The sequence below is a fragment of the Spea bombifrons genome, chromosome 4, assembly GCF_027358695.1.
Source record: "Spea bombifrons isolate aSpeBom1 chromosome 4, aSpeBom1.2.pri, whole genome shotgun sequence".
NCBI lineage: Eukaryota > Metazoa > Chordata > Amphibia > Anura > Pelobatidae > Spea > Spea bombifrons.
In genome coordinates, this window is record NC_071090.1 from 107,685,433 (window position 1) to 107,704,273 (window position 18,841).

Sequence of the window (18,841 nt, forward strand, 5' to 3'; positions counted from 1 at the left end):
AGCTCTTTCTATGTAATTTATTGTAACCTGGTACAGGATGACTTCATTTAGGAAGGGTAAGATGTATCTTGCTTTTAGATACTTTATTTAGGAATACTATTAAAAGAAGTAAGCTTGCATTGGCCGGGAATCGAACCCGGGCCTCCCGCGTGGCAGGCGAGAATTCTACCACTGAACCACCAATGCTTCACATGCAGCAAGCAGCACATCTGTGATGGTACTTTTTTGCAATTCTTTGTAAGTCAGTATGAGTATTGTCGTTTTAGGTCAAGCTGAATAAACCCTGAATTTGTTTATTAGTTTTATGTTTGTTGGATACCATCAGTACACCTGGCAACTCTCATGGATTGATTCTGTCTCAGGGTTTTTCACCCAAACTCAGTCTCAATTTGATGGGCCAGATTATCAGGGAGCTGACTCCTTCCTATTCTACACAGCTGTATTTATATATATATATATATATATATATATATATATATCGTACATATTGTAGCCATATTGTAAGCTCAATAATTGTTAATTCTCCATCATTTGTTTTTTTCCCCATTGATGAACCTCATTCCAATCTGAGGGGGGATTAACCTCCTAGAAAGGGACGTTGAGAGGGTTTCGCAGGGGTTCCCAGACGTGGGATCCACGCATGCCGGTGCCTTACGAGCTGTTATTTGATTTGGTAGGCCTGCTTAATGGAGTGTGTGTCGTTGGAAGAATTTTGCCTGTTTAGACTTTTTTTGTTTTGGCAATTTTTGGGGCTTTCAGGGTGGGGAAGTTGGTAAGCCCCAATAAGAAGGTTCACGGTGACTTGCAGTTTGAAGACCTAGTGCTGGACGGGGACATGGTGAAGGTTATGCGGTCTAAGACAGACCAGGCTGGTAGGGGTTGTTTTATGGTCAGGCCAGGGAGCCTAGCGTGCCAGACTAGTGCAGTTTGGGCAGTTCAGGCCGCAGTGGGATGGATCTCTTTTGGTTCACAGGGATGGTTCTTCCCTGTCCAGATACCTCTTTGCGGCGGTGTTCTGATGCTGCATTGGGGGTCTGGGTTTACCACTTTCAGAGTTTGGCACCCATTCCCCTCAAACGGAGGTGGCCAGGTGGGGTTAGCAGCAGACAGGCAGCTTGGTTTTGATCCGGATAGAGTGGTGATAAAGTGGCTCTTTTTATTAGGTATAAGATGGGACAGGGTGGCCAGGAAGCTGTACACATGATGCCCCAGATCCTACTGCTTCATGTGGGGGGAAACTTGACTTAGGTTTTAATCGCAAACATGAAGGACGATTTCCAGCAATTTTGGGCCATATACTCCCAAATGATATTTGTTTGGTCAAAGATGGTTACCCTATTGTGGTGCCAATTCTCAGGAAGCGGGTCAATAAGATGACTTCTCGTTTAATGTCATGGTACACCGTTGGTCTCGACATGGATATAATTGGTATGCCTATGCCAGCCTGTGGTGGTTATGATGATGATTAAAATTGGTGGCTTCATATTGGTGATTGTGGTTCAAAGTGCAATGCGCCGGCTCGAGACAAATTCGGTAGCCCACCAATAATTTTCTTTTAAATATATACATAAAGTTGTTTTGTTTCTTGTATAATGTGGTAGAGATCAGTTTTTGAATTCTCGAGCTCAACCACAACAAAATCTGTCACAGACGCAAGTACAGATGTTTCAAATTACCGCTGTATGCCACGTACATCACCGGGGGAGGGGGCGTCTAGTAAAAGGACCGCTGTGTTTGCCTCTGGTCCAGATGCAAGCTGTTTGAGGGAACTCTCTTTCCTTGGGTCTATCTGACCGCGGATTTAAGTTTCTGCATACAAAGTGTGACAACAGGCAAAGAAAACACAAGAAATGGTGAAATATATAACAACTAGACCTACAGCAATAAGTGGTGAAGAGAGTCCTTCTCAAGAGAGTCTCTGAATTTAGATAACCTACAATCTTCAGAAAATCTAGGTGTCAATTTTTCACATAAATAAGTGCTAAGTCCTGCTACTTTCTCCCATGAGAACTGGGTTGGTTTTCAGTTACCTACAGATTTGTCAAATCCGTTTGAACACTACATCCAAAAACTTCCGTAACTTAATGTTTATTAAATAATCCCCAGACTGTTGTCTTCAGCCTAATTCCCTCGACTGGACAGACAGGAGACATGACTTTCAAAACAGAAAGACAACTGGTCACCTTCTGGTCCTCCTCATCAAGGACTTTCAGAATTTTGAAATAAAATATGTCGGTTATTATTGGCCATCTTTTCCGATCTGCTGTGAAAGTACCCAAGAGCCATTTGTGTGTTCCATCTGGCTATTTGTGTGTTCCTTACATAAGGAATGACCGATTGTGCGATCAGGCATTCACTTCTGGAAGATGTAACTGCTGATGCTCCCTGGAGGACAGGAGAGACCCAGAAGGGTCTGTCTACACCCTGACATGATCTCTGATAGCTCCCCCTGCTGGCTAATCGCACTCATTGCAATCATCAATGCAAGTCAATGTAGCCTTGCTTGCTGATCACAGTGTGATCTGTGCAGGGGAGATCTGAGAGGAGACAATATTTCTCTCTCTTCCCACAAAGGGAAAAATTAAAAAAAAAAAAATGAATAAAAAATTTTTTTTTTAAAAGCCCCAACATCTCCTTGCCCTAGCACTACTGGTAAAAAGTATAAATCCTGGTTCACTACACCAAAGCAAGCAAGCGCATTCAAAATACTACCCTATAGAGTACTATGTAAGGGATAGATATTGCCCTCTAGAATACCAAAAAAAAAATATGTATGTGGGGTATGCCTGCAATATGTTGCGGAACATAAATCGGGTCATTGTTCATCAGTGGCGCCTACTATGTAGAATAAATTCTAAGCAAAATTGTAAAAAAAAATGTATATATTTTTTAGATTTTTTTTTACAAACAACCAGTGACAATTATTTTTGCATGTTTCAATAGTTTTTAATAAATGGTCTAATTTATGTGAGTACATCAAATACAGAAAAGGGGGATCTTAATTAATTAAGAAATCAGATCTGCAGAGAAACATAAATATATGATGTCCCTGTTACATTGGGTAAAACTGGTATTTCCAACCTCATGTTGGCCAGCTAGTTCTCGTTGATAGACCTTTACTTATAATGTATTCTTTTTGACTTGAATTAAGAAGAATGACATTGACTCCTCTTGTGAACCTGGTGTTGAGAGATCAAAGCCTTCTTAGAGGTGTTAGAAGAAGCAGAAGGCAACAGGACAGCCTCGGCACGTGTGAAAGGAGTGTGGCTTTCCCATGGTCGCTTCTCCTGAAAGGCCGTATTCCACTTACGCCGTATTTTACATCTCCGTGTTAATTGCACACAATTCCCTGGGAAATGGCCAGCCCTGGACCTCTCAGACACAGGGAACCTTTGGCTTATTGGCTTAATTAACGATAAAGTGACTAATTTGAACACATACTCTTAAGTATTCTGTGATTGTTTCCCATGTGTGATGACAGAAACCTAATGTTTTCTACACCCATAGATCCTAATTGACAAATTCAGGGTTCCTACAACTTGACCTAACTTTAACCCAAACAAATCCTTGATCGCAACTAAGAGGGATTCAGGGGCCGGGAGCTGAAGGAACATCCAATCAGCAATTAATTTTTTAATTAATTCAAGTTTTAAGGTTTATTATTAGCCTGAAGGATCCAAAATCATATCTCACCCCAAGCTACAAGGTTACGTGCTGGAGAAAAACGGGGCACAGTTCATAACTGAGAATTGAAAAAACTCTTAGCAAATGAGTGAACATTAAGGTATGTGTGTATTGCTAATATTCTTGCACCTCTCAATATTACATCTTTCAGAACGTGTTATATTAAACTGTTTCTCTTACATGCCTAGAATTAAGAGGTCCATGCCTGCATTGGGGGGGTTCAGTGGTAGAACGCTCTGGTTCAATTGCCACCCAATGCACAGTTCCTATTGTCTTTTACTAGTGCTACATTTACATATCCACCTATTACCACTTTACCTTTCAGCATCTGAAGCCTTGAAACTCCTCTTGAAAAGGGAGAGTTCAGGATAGCATACCCTGCGAGGTTCCCAGGTATGTGTAGCAAGAAAGGCGCGCCTTTAAGACACAGAGTGTTGAGATATGACATCATGGACGAAGTGTTCATCTCCTATTACGACCACCATGTCTGGCTGGTTGTGATATCTTTTCTTTAGGGTTGCATGTGCCTTGTTAGCGCAGTAGGTAGCGCGTCAGTCTCATAATCTGAAGGTCGTGAGTTCGATCCTCACACAGGGCATAATTTTTTTTTATAGTTGCACATGCAGCCAGTCATAATGATTGTAAGGGCCCACCTTTAAACCATTTTGTTGGCTGCTGCTGAGTGATTTAGGAAGGTCCTATGGTCATGAACCCCATTTTATATTTTTGTACAAAAAGACAAACAATGTGGTTGCATTTGTTTGCTTCTCACCATATATTTGATATTCTTGGGTCCCGTTAATTCTGAAACTGGCTTAATAATTCTTTCCCCAGTTTCTGTGAACATGGAATTTAGAAGAAACATCCCATTAAAGGTGGAGACAGACAAATATCAAGTAAAATCCAACGTTTAGGCTTGGGTATCGAGGTCTGCAAGCTACTCCATTGTACTTTGTAAGAACAGTGTGTAACTGAAAAATGTTTGTCAAATAAATCCAGTAGTGTGGATAGGGAAATTCTATTTATGAATTAAATTATAATTACATTACAGTATCTGAGTACTCCCAATATTCTTAAATCACTCAATAATACTACAGTATTCATGAAGCAACACAAATGATACACATTCAACAGCACACATTCAGCAGCACACATTCAGCAGCACACATTCAGCAGCACACATTCAGCAGCACACATTCAGCAGCACACATTCAGCAGCACACATGAAGCATTGGTGGTTCAGTGGTAGAATTCTCGCCTGCCACGCGGGAGGCCCGGGTTCGATTCCCGGCCAATGCAGCATCCTTTTTATTCTCCCTTAATGTTTTAAATGTAAATTTACTTATTTTACCTTTTAACATTGGAATATCTCTTAAAGCTGCATAATCTGTGGGCTTTTACATTAAATTGTAAGGTCTTGAGTCTGGTCCCTGGGGCCACTTGTTCCTGAGAGGTTTAAATCCCAACAATAAATATTTTCACCCAGACACACTGCCCGACACACAATAAAATATTTATCTATAATTAAGAAACAATTGAGAATTTAAAAATGACTAACACAGAGAAATTCTGTACCATAAATAGTGAAATTATATTTATTGATTATATTATAACATTGAATTATTTGTGCAATGTTTGAAACTTGTACCTAGGGTACACTGTATTTATACTGATTCTTATTACAATAGTGTAATAATACCCTCTATAATTACATACCTGCCAACATTCCCAAATTTATCAGACAGTCCAGTTTTTTTGGCTCCTGTCCCGTCAAATTCGGGTCTGTCTCTGCATAAAAATTTTGCCTACGCACAGTGCATTACACTGTAGGTGTACAAATGTAGGTGAGTATGTAATTACCTCATTTTTGTCTGTTACAAGCTATTCATATCACTCTCTGGAAGCTGAATGCCTTCTGGTCTCTTACATTAAATTGCAAGCTCTTCAGTGTAGTCCCTACTTGTTCCTGAGAGGTGTGAATCCCAACACTTGACGTTGTCATCCAGACACACTTCTCGGCACATGGCTCTGTGTTTGGTGTGAATTGTTTGAAGTGTGCCGAGCCTTGTCATGGAAATCAGGCTGTACAGAAGGGTCTGTTCTTTGAGTGTAACCAAAATCTCACGGCTGCGCACCATGGCCGAATCCAGATCTGCAGAGAAACATAAATATATGGTACTTTCTTGAAACACATAATGCAAAAGAGAAGAAAAGATGTCCCTGTTACATTGGGTAAAACTGGTATTTTGACTTTGAGAATTAAGAACAATGACATTGACTCCTCTTGTTGAGAGATCAAAGCCTTCTTAGAGGTGTTAGAAGTAGCAAAAGGCAACAGGACAGCCTCGGCACGTGTGAAAGGAGTGTGGCTTTCCCATGGTCGCTTCTCCTTAAAGACCGTATTCCACTTACTCCATATTTTACATCTCCATGTTAATTGCACACAATTCCCTGGGAAATGGCCAGCCCTGGACCTCTCGGACACAGGGACTTATTTGAACACATACACTTAAGTATTCTGTGATTGTTTCCCATGTGTGATGACAGAAACCTAATGTTTTCTACACCGATAGACCTAATTGACAAATTCAGGGTTCCTACAACTTGACCTAACATATGGTTAGGTCCTACCTATTACACGATACCAATACCAGGTTGACCATTGGCATGAGTGACTACTAACTGAATACTAAGCTGGAGGTCACTTGGAAACCAAAGCAGGTTTGCATGGGCGAAAACTTTTGCTGATCACCTACACCTACTGTCCCTTTCATGTGCTTAAATCCCGTTACGTCTCCTGAAGCTTTGAAATCATGGGCGAAGTCCTCCTAATCTCCTATTATGACCACCTCCTCCATGATAGGCCCCTATTAAAAGATCCTCTCCTGTTATGTCGGATAGCAATACATGTGAAAAGCACAAATACATCTATAAGGGAATATTAAAAAATAATTCCCCGAGACGCTTTGAGTGTCACATTCTGACCTGCATTGCTGAATGAAACACCCATTGGTCATGCCTGTGTGCCTTGTTAGCGCAGTAGGTAGCGCGTCAGTCTCATAATCTGAAGGTCGTGAGTTCGATCCTCACACAGGGCATATTGATTTTATAGTTGCACATGCAGCCAGTCATAATGATAGTAAGGGCCCACCTGTTGTCTCTGTAAGTCAATTTGTTATGTTACATACTACTTCTTATGTCCTATCTACCCATTGTACAGCGCTATGGAATTTGATGGCGCTATAAAACAATAAATAATAATAACATAATAATAATAGCGCCATCAAATTCCTTAGCGCTGTACAATGGGTAGACAGGACATGACAAGTAGTACGTAACATAACAATTTGACTTACAGAAACAACAGGTGATGTAATAGCACTGCGCTATTAACAAGGATAGCCAGGGTCAGGTTCTCAGATATCAGCGAGGTCAAGCAAGAATAGCCAGGGCCAGGTTCATTGGTAGAATTCATCGCCTGCCATGCAAACAAAAACAAAAAACTAAAAAAAACCGAAATGTTGATGTAAGAACCAATACAGGTGTGACGACAACGCTTACATAAAGCATTGGTGGTTCAGTGGTAGAATTCTCGCCTGCCACGCGGGAGGCCCGGGTTCGATTCCCGGCCAATGCAATGTACTTTTTTTTTTTTTTTTTACGCCTTACGTCCCTTTTTTCTCATTCAATGTTTTAAATGTAAATGTACTTATTTTACCTTTTAACATTGGAATAGTGCTATAATTTCCCGTGTATTCTGTATCAATATTGATTACAGGCTACCTGCACCTAGGGAACAGTATTCATACTATTTATTCTAATAATAGTTTAATAGTCATCTAATTGTCTCAGTTCATCTCTGAAAGCTGTGTAGTCTGTGGTCTTTTACACTAAATTGTCAGCTCTTCACTCTGGTCCCTGGGGCCACTTGTTCCTGAAAGGTGTAAACTCTAAACATTTTCACCCAGACACACTTCTCGGCACACAATAAAACATTTATATTGCTCTACAGCCTAATATAAGTGTAGATGCTGTGTTAATTTATAAAAAAAATCACATACATATACTGCTCAACTTTCTCTTGAGTCCTGCACCAGTTAAAATGAGAAAAAATATGCAGCTAGTGGGGAAAATGTACTAACAGTTCAAGGATCTTAAGAGCTTGCAATCTACAATCTGAGGAACAGATCCTCAATCAGAAACGTGTATTTAGGGAATTCCATTCACCTAAGAGCACTATGTAGGCATTGGTGGTTCAGTGGTAGAATTCTCGCCTGCCACGCGGGAGGCCCGGGTTCGATTCCCGGCCAATGCAACTTAACTTTTTACCTTTTTGCATTTATTTATTCTGTGCCCTTTATGTATACTGTAAACTTTCTGAAAAAGTATTGAATATTATAGTACTTTGTAAGGACTTTCATAATTAATAATTAATTTAGCCTTTAAATAAATAAATACATAACGATGTATATATATATATAGATATATATATATATATGTATATATATATATATATATATATATATATATATATATAATTATTAAAGGGACAGGAAAGCCTCTGAAAAATGATTGCATATCATAGTGCTTTGTAAGGACGTTCATAATAATTAATTTAACCTTTAATTAAAAAAAATAAATAAAAAAAACACAGTATATGGAAGCCGCACGTCCAAGATGCTTGCAATCAATGGGACACTTTCCGCACATTTTATTATTATGATTTATTCTTTTATATAGCACCATCATATTCCACAGTGCTGTACAATGAAGGGGTTCCATTAGACCCTCCCTTGTGCATTCACCAAGCCAACGCAAAAGATTACTGGTAGTAAATATAACATATGTGCGCTAAATATATATATATAGCACCAGCAGATTTTGTAGTTACAATAGGGGACAGTGAAAATATTTAAGAAGATTTAGAATTGACAACAACCTTAACACAGAAAGAATCTTTTCTGAGGCTCTAAACATGGAGAAGAGTGGCCTTTTCTTGGGAGATTACAATCTATTGGTCAAATGCGGTTGGGGAGATGAGATAATATTCATCATCTCATTTGCAAATACCCCTAGCTTTATAAATGAAATAAAAATGTCTTTTCTCTAACTATAGGGACCAGAAAATTACTTCTACAGTGTCACCTCTTGGGAACCTAGTTTCGTAAGATCAAAGCCTCCTGAGAAGTGTCAGAAGGAACAAAAGGGTCTCAAGAAAGTCGTAAGACAAGCTAGTGCGGCTTTCCCATGGACACACTTCTCCTTAATGGGCTGACGACTTAATGCATGGACACCACCTCCAGAATTTACACCTTAATGTTCATTTCACACAATCCCTTGGGAAAAGACCATCCCTACAGCTCTCACGAACAGGGAACCCTGGTGCAATAACTTGTAGATATTTTTTTAAGGAATGACCAACATGGAACACCCATGAGTAACATAATTAACAATCAAATTCACATAGAATGTAGTGGTTTGTAACCGATGGCAAATGAATATAATTTAAGATCCTTAAATTGTCCTATGTTCTTATGTTCATCTTCTCTTCTTGTGTAAAGGCCTGTAAGATATAATTGTAAAGATTGTCCCGATGACCAGGTCTGAAACGTTCTCTTCTTCTTCTAAGGCCAGGACTCATCATCTGGCCCACTTGGCAAAGTCCTTGGCAGGTCTCTTCCTGGCCGCTCCATGTGCGCCTAATCTGTCGCTCTAGCAGAAGACCGGGCACTGTAGAGTGCGACCACCCGGCTGCCCACCACATGAGCATAAAAATCTAATGTGTGGCCCGTCATACCCAGTCATCAGCCGCGCGCCAGCCAGGGCCTCCTTGTAATCCCCGGTATCTCCCTGTCTAAAGCTTGCTTCCAAATTCTTCATTTCTGCCGTCACATTCTAGGCTCCGGTGATTCTATGGACGTTTAAGATGCCATGATTAGGGTTCAATAGATCCTTACTTTCTTTGTAAGATAAGTCATATATAAAGTGTGTTAAAAAGATTAATTCACAAAATAATGCGGAAGATTTGTATCGGAATATGAAAAATGAGATCTCTTGGAATTTCCCCTGGGAAAGTTTTCACCTCATACAACAATGTTTTGTGTCTCACGTCCCCGTCCGGCCTCTCACGCCTAGCGGCCCTTTCATGTCTGGGATTCTGTTGTAAGAGGAAACCTCCAAAGGAAGCAAAGGTGTGAGAAACGCAATTCACAGCTACCATTTATCTGCAATCTTTAGATAAAAAGTCCCTTAACTTGTGTCTTTTTACCAGACAACTAAAGCTAACTAAATCAGAAGGTCTCCAACATTCGCAGTGAAAATTATGTGGTAGAAAAATGTTATGAAATAAGGAGAAAAAACATTGATCCTTTTTTTTCCCAATTTTTATGTGACTTTCAGTTATTAAAAAATGCTAATTTGTATTTTTCTAATTTATTTATTTAATGTAGCTTACACAAAATATAATTTCTCCAGCATGTTGCAAAAAAAATAACCATATTTTATTTATTATTTCTGAAGGTGTGAAAGCCTTTGGGGTTTCTATTAGTGCTTTTTCAATTTGGAATTAGTGCTTGTGTGTCACATGACAATTTACACACTCCCTGAAAATGTATGAATGAGGGAAACGTTTACAGAATTAAGGAATAATTTCTGGAAAGTGTCCTGTACAATGAATTACTTGTTCTTCCTCCCAGGCACATGTCGAAGCATTGGTGGTTCAGTGGTAGAATTCTCGCCTGCCACGCGGGAGGCCCGGGTTCGATTCCCGGCCAATGCAATGTCCCTTTTTTAATAAACTAATTTGTTTCACTTAACTTTTTTATATTGTTCAGTAAAGGTAAGTTAAAAGACTTACACGGCTCATATGTACCGACCTTAATTTTCTAACTGCCTACCAGCTAGGTTGTACAGATACTTTATGGGGGGCCTTGTGGAACTTTTGTGGTATGCACCGTGATTGTCTGAGGCAAGCAACTCTGTAGGAACTTGATGGAGATGGAAAAGTGTGAATGAATGATATACAACAATAGGTTTCTGGGCATTTTTCAACAATGTCCATACTTTCCAGAACCCTGGAGATCCGAGATGGACTTTAGTATAGCCTTACGGATCCTGGAGCAGTCATGGGGTGGTTGCTCAGTCTAGTTTGTGTATTCCATATGTTAGTATGGTTTCTCAACAAAAAACTCTCCTCTTCTCAGGAATATCAGCAGCTGAGTTTAAGAACATAGCTGCCTGGCTCAGTCATTGCTGAGATCCAGCTTTAACCCCAGACGTAGTCCTCTCCCTATCCGCTGAAATGTTGGGTATTTTTGGTACCCCGGTACAACTCATTACAAAATATGATTGGAATACATGTCAGATAGTCCGACCTTCATACTTAAGCAGGAGTGATTACTTGTATCAACTCTAATGTAAGTTAAAAGACTTTAACCCCTTAAGGACAATGGGCGGTCCCTAAACCCATTGAAAACAATACATTTTGAGCCCGTACATGTACGGGCTTTGTCATTAAGGGGTTAAGAAGCAATGGTTCTTATGTAACAACCTTAATTTTCTACCTGCCTAGATGGCAACCATAACACATGGTTTTGGTTTATGTCTGCTTTCAATCTTTTTTGACTATGTTTACACGACATGAAGCCGTGAAGCGGCCCCTGGCAGAATGTATTAGAAATGTGTACACGTGTAATCAAGATGTTTGTGCAAGTACACACATGAACACGAGCCCAGTCTTCCGACCGAAAAGGGGTCATTTACTAAACAGAGGAGAAGACGCTTCAACGAGTGCCATGTCAGCACTGCTGATGAATTGAAAAGGATGGAAGATTCTGGAAAATACAGCCCCCCCCAAAAAAGTTTTTCCTCCTTTAATCGGATTAAAATCATTCAATGTCTGTGTTAGGTTTCCTAGCCGTGTCCAGTTTTGCTTTACGATACTGGAGGAACATGGATAGACCATTTATGTCCGTAAGATGGCCGGCTACTAAAGGGGCAGGGGATTACATGCTTAATATTGCCAGCCCAACCTTGATATCAGCCTCCAGTAAGGCCAGGGCCAGAGCTGGTCTCAATGCCAGGTTACTCAGGCAGCTGCCTGGGACACTTGGACCAGGGGACTCTCCGCCAGTCACCACAGAAAATATCCCCTATGTGTTGGAGTAGGACTAGTGCTTGCCTAGCTAACTAACCAGGCGGTGTGGTGGACCCTGGGCAAATTCATAATAATTGTTAGAAAAATCAACAACTAGTCGGATATTTACCATAAAGGACACAGCAAAGCCTGTCGGTAGTATTCTCAGTTCTATACCTATGAAGAGGTGCATGATGGGGGAAGAAGATACCTCTGGTGCCTTAAAAACCATGTGGGATTAGGCCGCTTTTTATGTCTCAAATTTAACACATGGAAGCATAAAATAGATAGAAAACATTCACAAGGAACACTATAAAAAAAAGAAAGAGGCTTTTTAATTTACCAAACATATTAATAAAATCATCACAGTACGAATCCAAGACAAAAATATAATTTAAATGTACAGCAATTATTTACAACACGAAGTTACCTCTGTAAGTGCCAGAGGGGTGAGGGGCAGCACTCCTCTGGCACTTATAGAGTCGGTGAGAAAGGAGTTATGGCCAAGGTCTCCACACCTGGCCAGAGGGCACACAGTCATTGGAGGATGTTGGTGGGAAGAGAGTCCTTTGTAGTGACACTTTACTGGTGGCCTTGTGGACCTTTTGTGGTGTGCACTGTGCTTGTCTGTGGCAAGAAACGTCGTAGGAACTTGATGGAGATGGAAAAGTGTGAAGGAATGATATACAAGAATAACTTTCTGGGCATTTCTCTACAATGTCTATGCTTTCCGGGACCCTGGAGATCTGTGGTGGACTTGGTGTAGCCTTGTTGATCCTGGAGCAGTCATGGGGTGATCGCTCGATCCTTCTCTTTAGGTTTCTGTCTTCCATATGTTGGTAGAGTTTCTCAACAACGTACCCTCTCTTCTTCTCAGAAATACCGGCAGCTGAGTTCAAGAAGATCGTTGCCTGGCTCAGGCCTTCTTGAAACCCGCCTTTAAACCCAGACATGGTCCTCTTCGTATCCTCTGCACCTGAACAAGGAAAAACAGACTTTGTAGAAACATATGTGTGGAACCCCAGTACACCTCATTACGAAATATGATTCAACTACATGGCTTTCCTAATTAAACATGAACTATAAATATTCCAAAATAATATATAATGAGCAGATTAGATGGGTTCAATGGTTCTTATCTACCGTCAAGCTCTGTGTTGTATTCGGTTCTTTTGGACCCGTGGAATTATCTCATGTTTGCTAACAATTGCTATTGGTCAGCCACACATATATATATTTAATACAAATATTAAATGCAGATATATATAAATATTCTAGATATATCTTACCTGAACCATGGCACATTTCCAAAAACTCCACCGTCTTGGTCAGAATATCAACTTTCTCCGTTTTGGGATTTTTCAAGGACTGCACGCAAGAAGAGGTTAAAAAATGTTAAAAAAAAAAAAGGAATAATAAGGTATGAATAGTTTTTCATTTGCGTAAAACCTGCCATTGATGCATTAAAATATTTAATAGGATAGGACGTAAATGCTGATAAATCATTCAGCACTAAACCACCGATAAGCCACTGATTTTATGTTTGCATGGTATTGGGGCCAAATATAGATTTTAAAGGGAACAAAGGGATTATCTATGCAGGATAGTCATGTTTTTATTGTTAGAGTGTTTGGAACATTTCTATTTGATCTCGAGTCCTGCACCAGTTAAAACAAATTGTGAAATGCATTAAAATATTGTATTAACAATACCCTTAAAAACTACAATATAGCTTTATATGGGTAATTAAATATACTACTTTCTCTGGTTAATTGCCCTATACATTATATAGTCATATAATTGTAAATAGTTCTACATTTTCTTTGACCTTTTGGTCAAGCGTCCCAAGCTGGCTTTAAACAGAGCAACTGTTGGTGGTCCTACCTCATCTTTGGTAGCTTCCAGAAGAAGTGTCCTCAAATGTTCCAGACTCTGATTAATCCGGTCTCTTCGCCTCTTTTCAATGACTGGTTTCATTAACTGCAATAGAGGGGGTAACAAGGAACAGAGTGAGTTTCCGGAAAAGTTGAAGACCACTACAGCTCGTGACCAAAAAATGACGCGGACATTAGTTTGAGAAAGGGGAAAATGGAACATTTTAGCCAGAAAGTGGTATCAGAGGAAGAGAAGGCTTGTGTAGTGCACAGCAAAAAAACACTTAGGACATTTGTATAGCTTAAGGACTTCTTCAATTACCCTCTTGTCCTCTCTGGTGAGGTAAGCGTTCCTCATTTTTGTAGATGGTTTTGTAAGGACCAAGGCTGAAACGATGATTCTGTGGAAGAAGGTAGATACTGATAGTCCTTCTTGGTCCTGGGATAGTCCTGGTCTTCCAGGGGTCTTCACACTCAGAGCTCCTTCAATCCCAATGACCAGATCGTCCTGTCCCACTCAGACCTGATACCACCAAGCCCACCTCCTATTCGCACTTCCAAAGCTGCTCTGGTACCCATAACCCCACCCAATTGTCACACTCCGAAACCTGCTCAAATGCTAATTAACCTCAACACCACACTTCCAGACCTGTGCTGAAGTCAATAAACCAGCCAAATGGCTACAATCCACACTTTACGCATTAACATTGCAATATAAGATGGGCCATTCCACCATTGTTATTAGTAAATAACAATACACATTGACAAACACACTTTTACAGACAGGCCAGGCAATGCACATGTCCTACGTGGTGTGCGTCCGTGAATTTGTCCAAATACGGCCAGCGGTTTTTTTCTTAACTTAAGCACAAATAGGCAATTATAAGAACCAATAAAAGGGACAATAGGGAGCGTAGGACTACGATCTTTAACAATGTGACACATTATCCTATCTGTGTGAGTTCTCCAACAAAGTACTTCTGCTATGGCTGTGTACTGGGTATGGTGGAGCTTACAGCAGATATTGGCAACCTCTTGGCCAAAGGTTGCATGCCTCTGTTTCCAGGTATATGGCGTGGACCTCCTGGCATGGGTTCATCTAAACAATCTTTGTTGGGGGGGGCATTTCCCTAAGTGTCCATAGTCATCAATGATCTCCATAGACTACGGTACGGACCCTGGTGTCCTTGTGTGGACATTTTACCAACCTCTGCCATGTGGATCTGGCAGGAAAAATAATCCAGAGCATGTCCAGACCTAGCTGTGAAAACCTACCCAGCCCCGATTGACCAAAACTATTTGACCTGGTCTCATTTGTTGAAGAAATCAAGCCCTATCTGGAAGCATTGCATGGGTATCTCTGCAGGAATGCATGGCCTGTGACACAACTTAGGCCACATGTCAGCACGGTCTTCTCTGAATGACTTCACCTGAACATATTGACGATATTTACAAACTAAAGAATGGAATTATCTGTGGAATCCCAGGTTCTGCTCCGAATGCTCCTTTCAAACCCTTCTTCAGGCTCACGCGACATTACAATCTGGAATTAGCATTTGTTCCAAGTTCCCGGGACAGTGGAATATAATCAAGGCACAGGATACACATCTTTCTTCACCAATTTGCTACTAATTATGAGTAAATGTCTTGATTTCTTCAACCCAACGGTGTATGCAAATAGGCTGCTTAGAATTACAATTGCCTAATAGTATTTCAATGTATGCAAAAAGACCCCAAAAAAACACATATGTATGGGCAGCAATGTGGTGGTGGCCACAGCAGGCCCCGAGGCCATCCTGAAGGATCGCTTATTTAAATGCAAATGGCTGGATAACGATACAGAGCGATGGCAGACTACTAGCCGAATTCTGAATATTTGCAAACACCAAGACCGTCTCCTCCATAGAAACCTCGGACCAATTCACAAAGATTCGTACAATGGCTTATAGTCTTCCGACCTGAAAGGAGCTTCGTGTGGTGCTTCATATGTATACGTATTCCATACATACACATACATACGTGCGTGCTGTATGTATATGGATACATATCTCCCAATGTATCTTTGTCAGTTCTACGGGTTTTTGGTCTAGATTCTAAAACCCAAGTTATATTATGATGTCATACTTATTCGGTCTGATCGCCCACTGTTAACAGCAGTGGAATATGACAATGAATAGATCAAGAAATAATAATTATTATGATTTAGTAAATTACCAACATATTTTGAAGGGATGTGAAAAGAGTATAGTGATTATTTGGGGTTTATTTTTTTTTAACCCGCTGAGTGCCGCACAGGTTGCCATAAGAAAGGGTCATTTTTGGTAAAAGGTACCAGTTGACCCAATTTTAGGCCGTCAATCAGAATATTTGGGATTGGGTTTGCCTCTTGCTTACCGATGTCCTACGTAATCTAAGGCTTAATACTTACTGAGCTGCCCACATAAGTAAATAAAGTCTCTATATGGGCTCTAGAGGAAGATGTTGGAACAAATGTTTAACACACTTCAGTGCGACACCTAATTTTACCTTCACAGTCCTGGAGAGAAGTTCTCAGATACATGTGAAAGGTTGAAGGTTGACGTTCCCAGGGTCTGAGGTCACTGTTGGGTTCTGGACTGACCTTATGACATGAACTGGTTAATGCGATGGTGACAGCTATCCGTAAAATCCTATTTTACCTACATTTATTTCTAACTTTATTTTGTGAATAAGTCCATGTATAACATTTTTTTCAGCACAGGAATGTATGTCTCGGATATAGAGGTACTGTCCCGGTTTTGCTCTTGGGTCTTACCGGTTTCTTGCCATATCCTACGTACTGAAGCGTTACGTATTTTGTTGGTGTAAAAAAATAATAAGCACTTTTAATGATTTCAAAGTAAACGCAAGAATAATGAGATAATATGAATTATTATTATTATTTATTATTATTTATTTATTGTTTTACCTAGCGTCATCAAATTCCATACCTCACATTGAATTGAATTCCCATAAGGCTCAGCCAGACATACTACTTCCATGATGCTGGCTGAGCGTCATGGGAAATGCAGCCACAGTAAAGCTGCAGATGCTAGCTGTGAACTAAAATTCCCATGACTCTCAGCCAGCCAGGTGTCCACCATAATGCTGGCTGAGCATCATTGGAAGAGTAGCTCACAGCAGCAGATATTTTTTTACATTAAAAAAGGCTAATGTTATACAAAGTAGTAATATGAATGAAAACACTCTTAAAATAAAAAGTACCATAATTAAAAAAAAAAAAAAACAGAGCTGCATTGGCCGGGAATCGAACCCGGGCCTCCCGCGTGGCAGGCGAGAATTCTACCACTGAACCACCAATGCTCGCATAGAAGTCATGGTGGAATCTAAATCACAATGAACAGTCCAAGATCAGGAACATTCTGAATTAATATTCTGGAACTCCTAAAATGTGATGATTGGCCGTTAATTTGTAATAAATAATTTGAGGGAAAGAATCTGAGCACGAGCTAAATTACAACCCTGTCCTGTTTTCCATTTAGGATCAAGCCCTCTGGGTCTCCTTATGGCCCCATGGACAGGACCATTTGTACCTGTCCAACCTCTGGCTGATGATCCTCTGATGATCTGGCTGATGCATGCAAGTGTTAGCAAATAGACAGCATAGGGTATGTGGGCATTTTCTCCTTACGTTCATACCTCCCAAGTTTCCCGTTTAGTTTAGCAAGTGCCTCTTTCCCAGATGTCCCTCTTCTCCCAAGATGTGCCTTTTTTTTTCTATGAGAACAGAACGTTTGCTGGTAATGAGGACATCATAGTGTTCTACAGACCTGAAAGCCCCAATAATGTTTATAGAAACAGCGGGCGATGGCATTGTAAATAAAATTGTGTATATATAAGTACATTATCCTTCTTCTAAACGCTATTCTTCTTCCTAATATTAACCCTTTAATAGCTCATAACAAAGATCCTATTGGAGACTCTCGCAAATGGTGGCAACAAAATGGTTCTAATAATAGTCCTTCTGAAACCCATAATTTGTCATGGGGTAAAGATATCCTGAATGAAGTCACCATGCTCAGATATCATGAAATCAGAGTAGAATTTGGTCCCAAAGCTGTTTGACCCTCAGAATCTGTCCATTCACACTGACATGCTGATTTGGGGTGAAACCCTGCGACGCGGGGGCAAACTCCTGATAGTACCCCTGGTATACCTATACGATTCTGCAAGAGAAAAGGCTTGCTTTATTTTGGATGAGAGTCTCAGCATGAATAACCCTGGGAACCTATTAAGAAATAACAACATTTGCCAAACATAGGCTCATTCCCACCATTCCCATCTAGTGGTCTACACAGGGGTCCAAGGGTCGGTGACAATCCCCACACCAGCACACACCTCACCAAAAAGAGACAGAATTGTCACCATTCCTTCTGTGTGTTTTTCCCAGGAATCCCCCAATGTTAAAAATGACATAACTTAAACATTTGTAAAATGTACCAGAAGTCAAGCGTCTTTACTAATTTATTATTTTTTTTGGAGGGGGGGATTGATGGAGCAAACTTGCCCATCTGGTGGACGGCCCTTTCTGTGTCCCTCTGCTTTGGGGTACGAGGTGGCTTAGCCCACATTGTGTAGGCTTTTCCACCTCTAGCCCCCAACACACCGAGCCTAAGAGAAATGGGGCACATATAATTCATATATATACGGTTCATCCTGCATGTAAAAGTACAAATGGAAATGAAATCAAGATGATTTAGTTATTATGTGATGACATCATCGGTATGACAAACTACAGTGGGAAGTGAGAATACAAAGTAACCAGTAAATGGGGAAGAGCAGAATACAGAGTTATCTTGACAAGCCAGGAGGCCATAAAGGGGGCCAGATGCTTATATGAGATGCAGGATTCTATTTCTTCACTGAGAGGGTAGTGGCTAAGGGGGACAGCTTTCCAGCAGATGTAGTAGAGGTTGATCCAGTGAGGGAATTTAAACGTGCGTGGGATAGATTGTGAGCTCTTTTGAGAGAAGCCCTCATTGCTTTTTCATTCTATAAATACAAGCACCTTTTGTGTTTGACTGTTTACCCGTTGTACAGCGCTGACAAACAAACTAAAAGGTCCATGTGCCCGACTCTGATCCTAACACCAGACTGGGAAGTGTGTCGG

General features: G+C 40.5%; 1 protein-coding gene and 4 non-coding genes across 5 annotated transcripts; 2 read left to right on the forward strand and 3 right to left on the reverse strand.

Annotated features, from left to right (window-relative positions):
* Positions 1–115: 115 nt before the first annotated feature.
* Positions 116–186, reverse strand: TRNAG-GCC (transfer RNA glycine (anticodon GCC)). The gene has a single exon. It is a non-coding gene; the product is annotated as a tRNA-Gly (tRNA).
* A 4,023-nt stretch (positions 187–4,209) lies between these two features.
* Positions 4,210–4,282, forward strand: TRNAM-CAU (transfer RNA methionine (anticodon CAU)). Its single transcript has one exon. It is a non-coding gene; the product is annotated as a tRNA-Met (tRNA).
* Positions 4,283–6,709: 2,427 nt separating this feature from the next.
* Positions 6,710–6,782, forward strand: TRNAM-CAU (transfer RNA methionine (anticodon CAU)). Its single transcript has one exon. It is a non-coding gene; the product is annotated as a tRNA-Met (tRNA).
* A 5,533-nt stretch (positions 6,783–12,315) lies between these two features.
* Positions 12,316–15,229, reverse strand: LOC128491565 (transcription factor HES-7-like). Its single transcript, XM_053463883.1, has 5 exons — positions 15,223–15,229; positions 14,015–14,175; positions 13,703–13,798; positions 13,108–13,186; positions 12,316–12,794 (listed from the first exon to the last, which is right to left on the reverse strand). Exons 1-5 carry the CDS (start codon positions 15,227–15,229, stop codon positions 12,316–12,318), a joined length of 822 nt encoding a protein of 273 aa, XP_053319858.1.
* Positions 15,230–16,963: 1,734 nt separating this feature from the next.
* On the reverse strand, positions 16,964–17,034 carry TRNAG-GCC (transfer RNA glycine (anticodon GCC)). Its single transcript has one exon. It is a non-coding gene; the product is annotated as a tRNA-Gly (tRNA).
* Between the last annotated feature and the right edge of the window lie 1,807 nt (positions 17,035–18,841).

What these genes read in the sequence shown, in the direction of transcription:
- LOC128491565 (XM_053463883.1), bottom strand. An exon ending in TGGAAGCTACCAAAGATGAG is followed by an intron (nt 13,187 to 13,702) that starts GTAGGACCACCA and finishes TCTTGCGTGCAG; the next exon opens with TCCTTGAAAAATCCCAAAAC. An exon ending in GGAAATGTGCCATGGTTCAG is followed by an intron (nt 12,795 to 13,107) that starts GTAAGATATATC and finishes TTCCTTGTTCAG; the next exon opens with GTGCAGAGGATACGAAGAGG.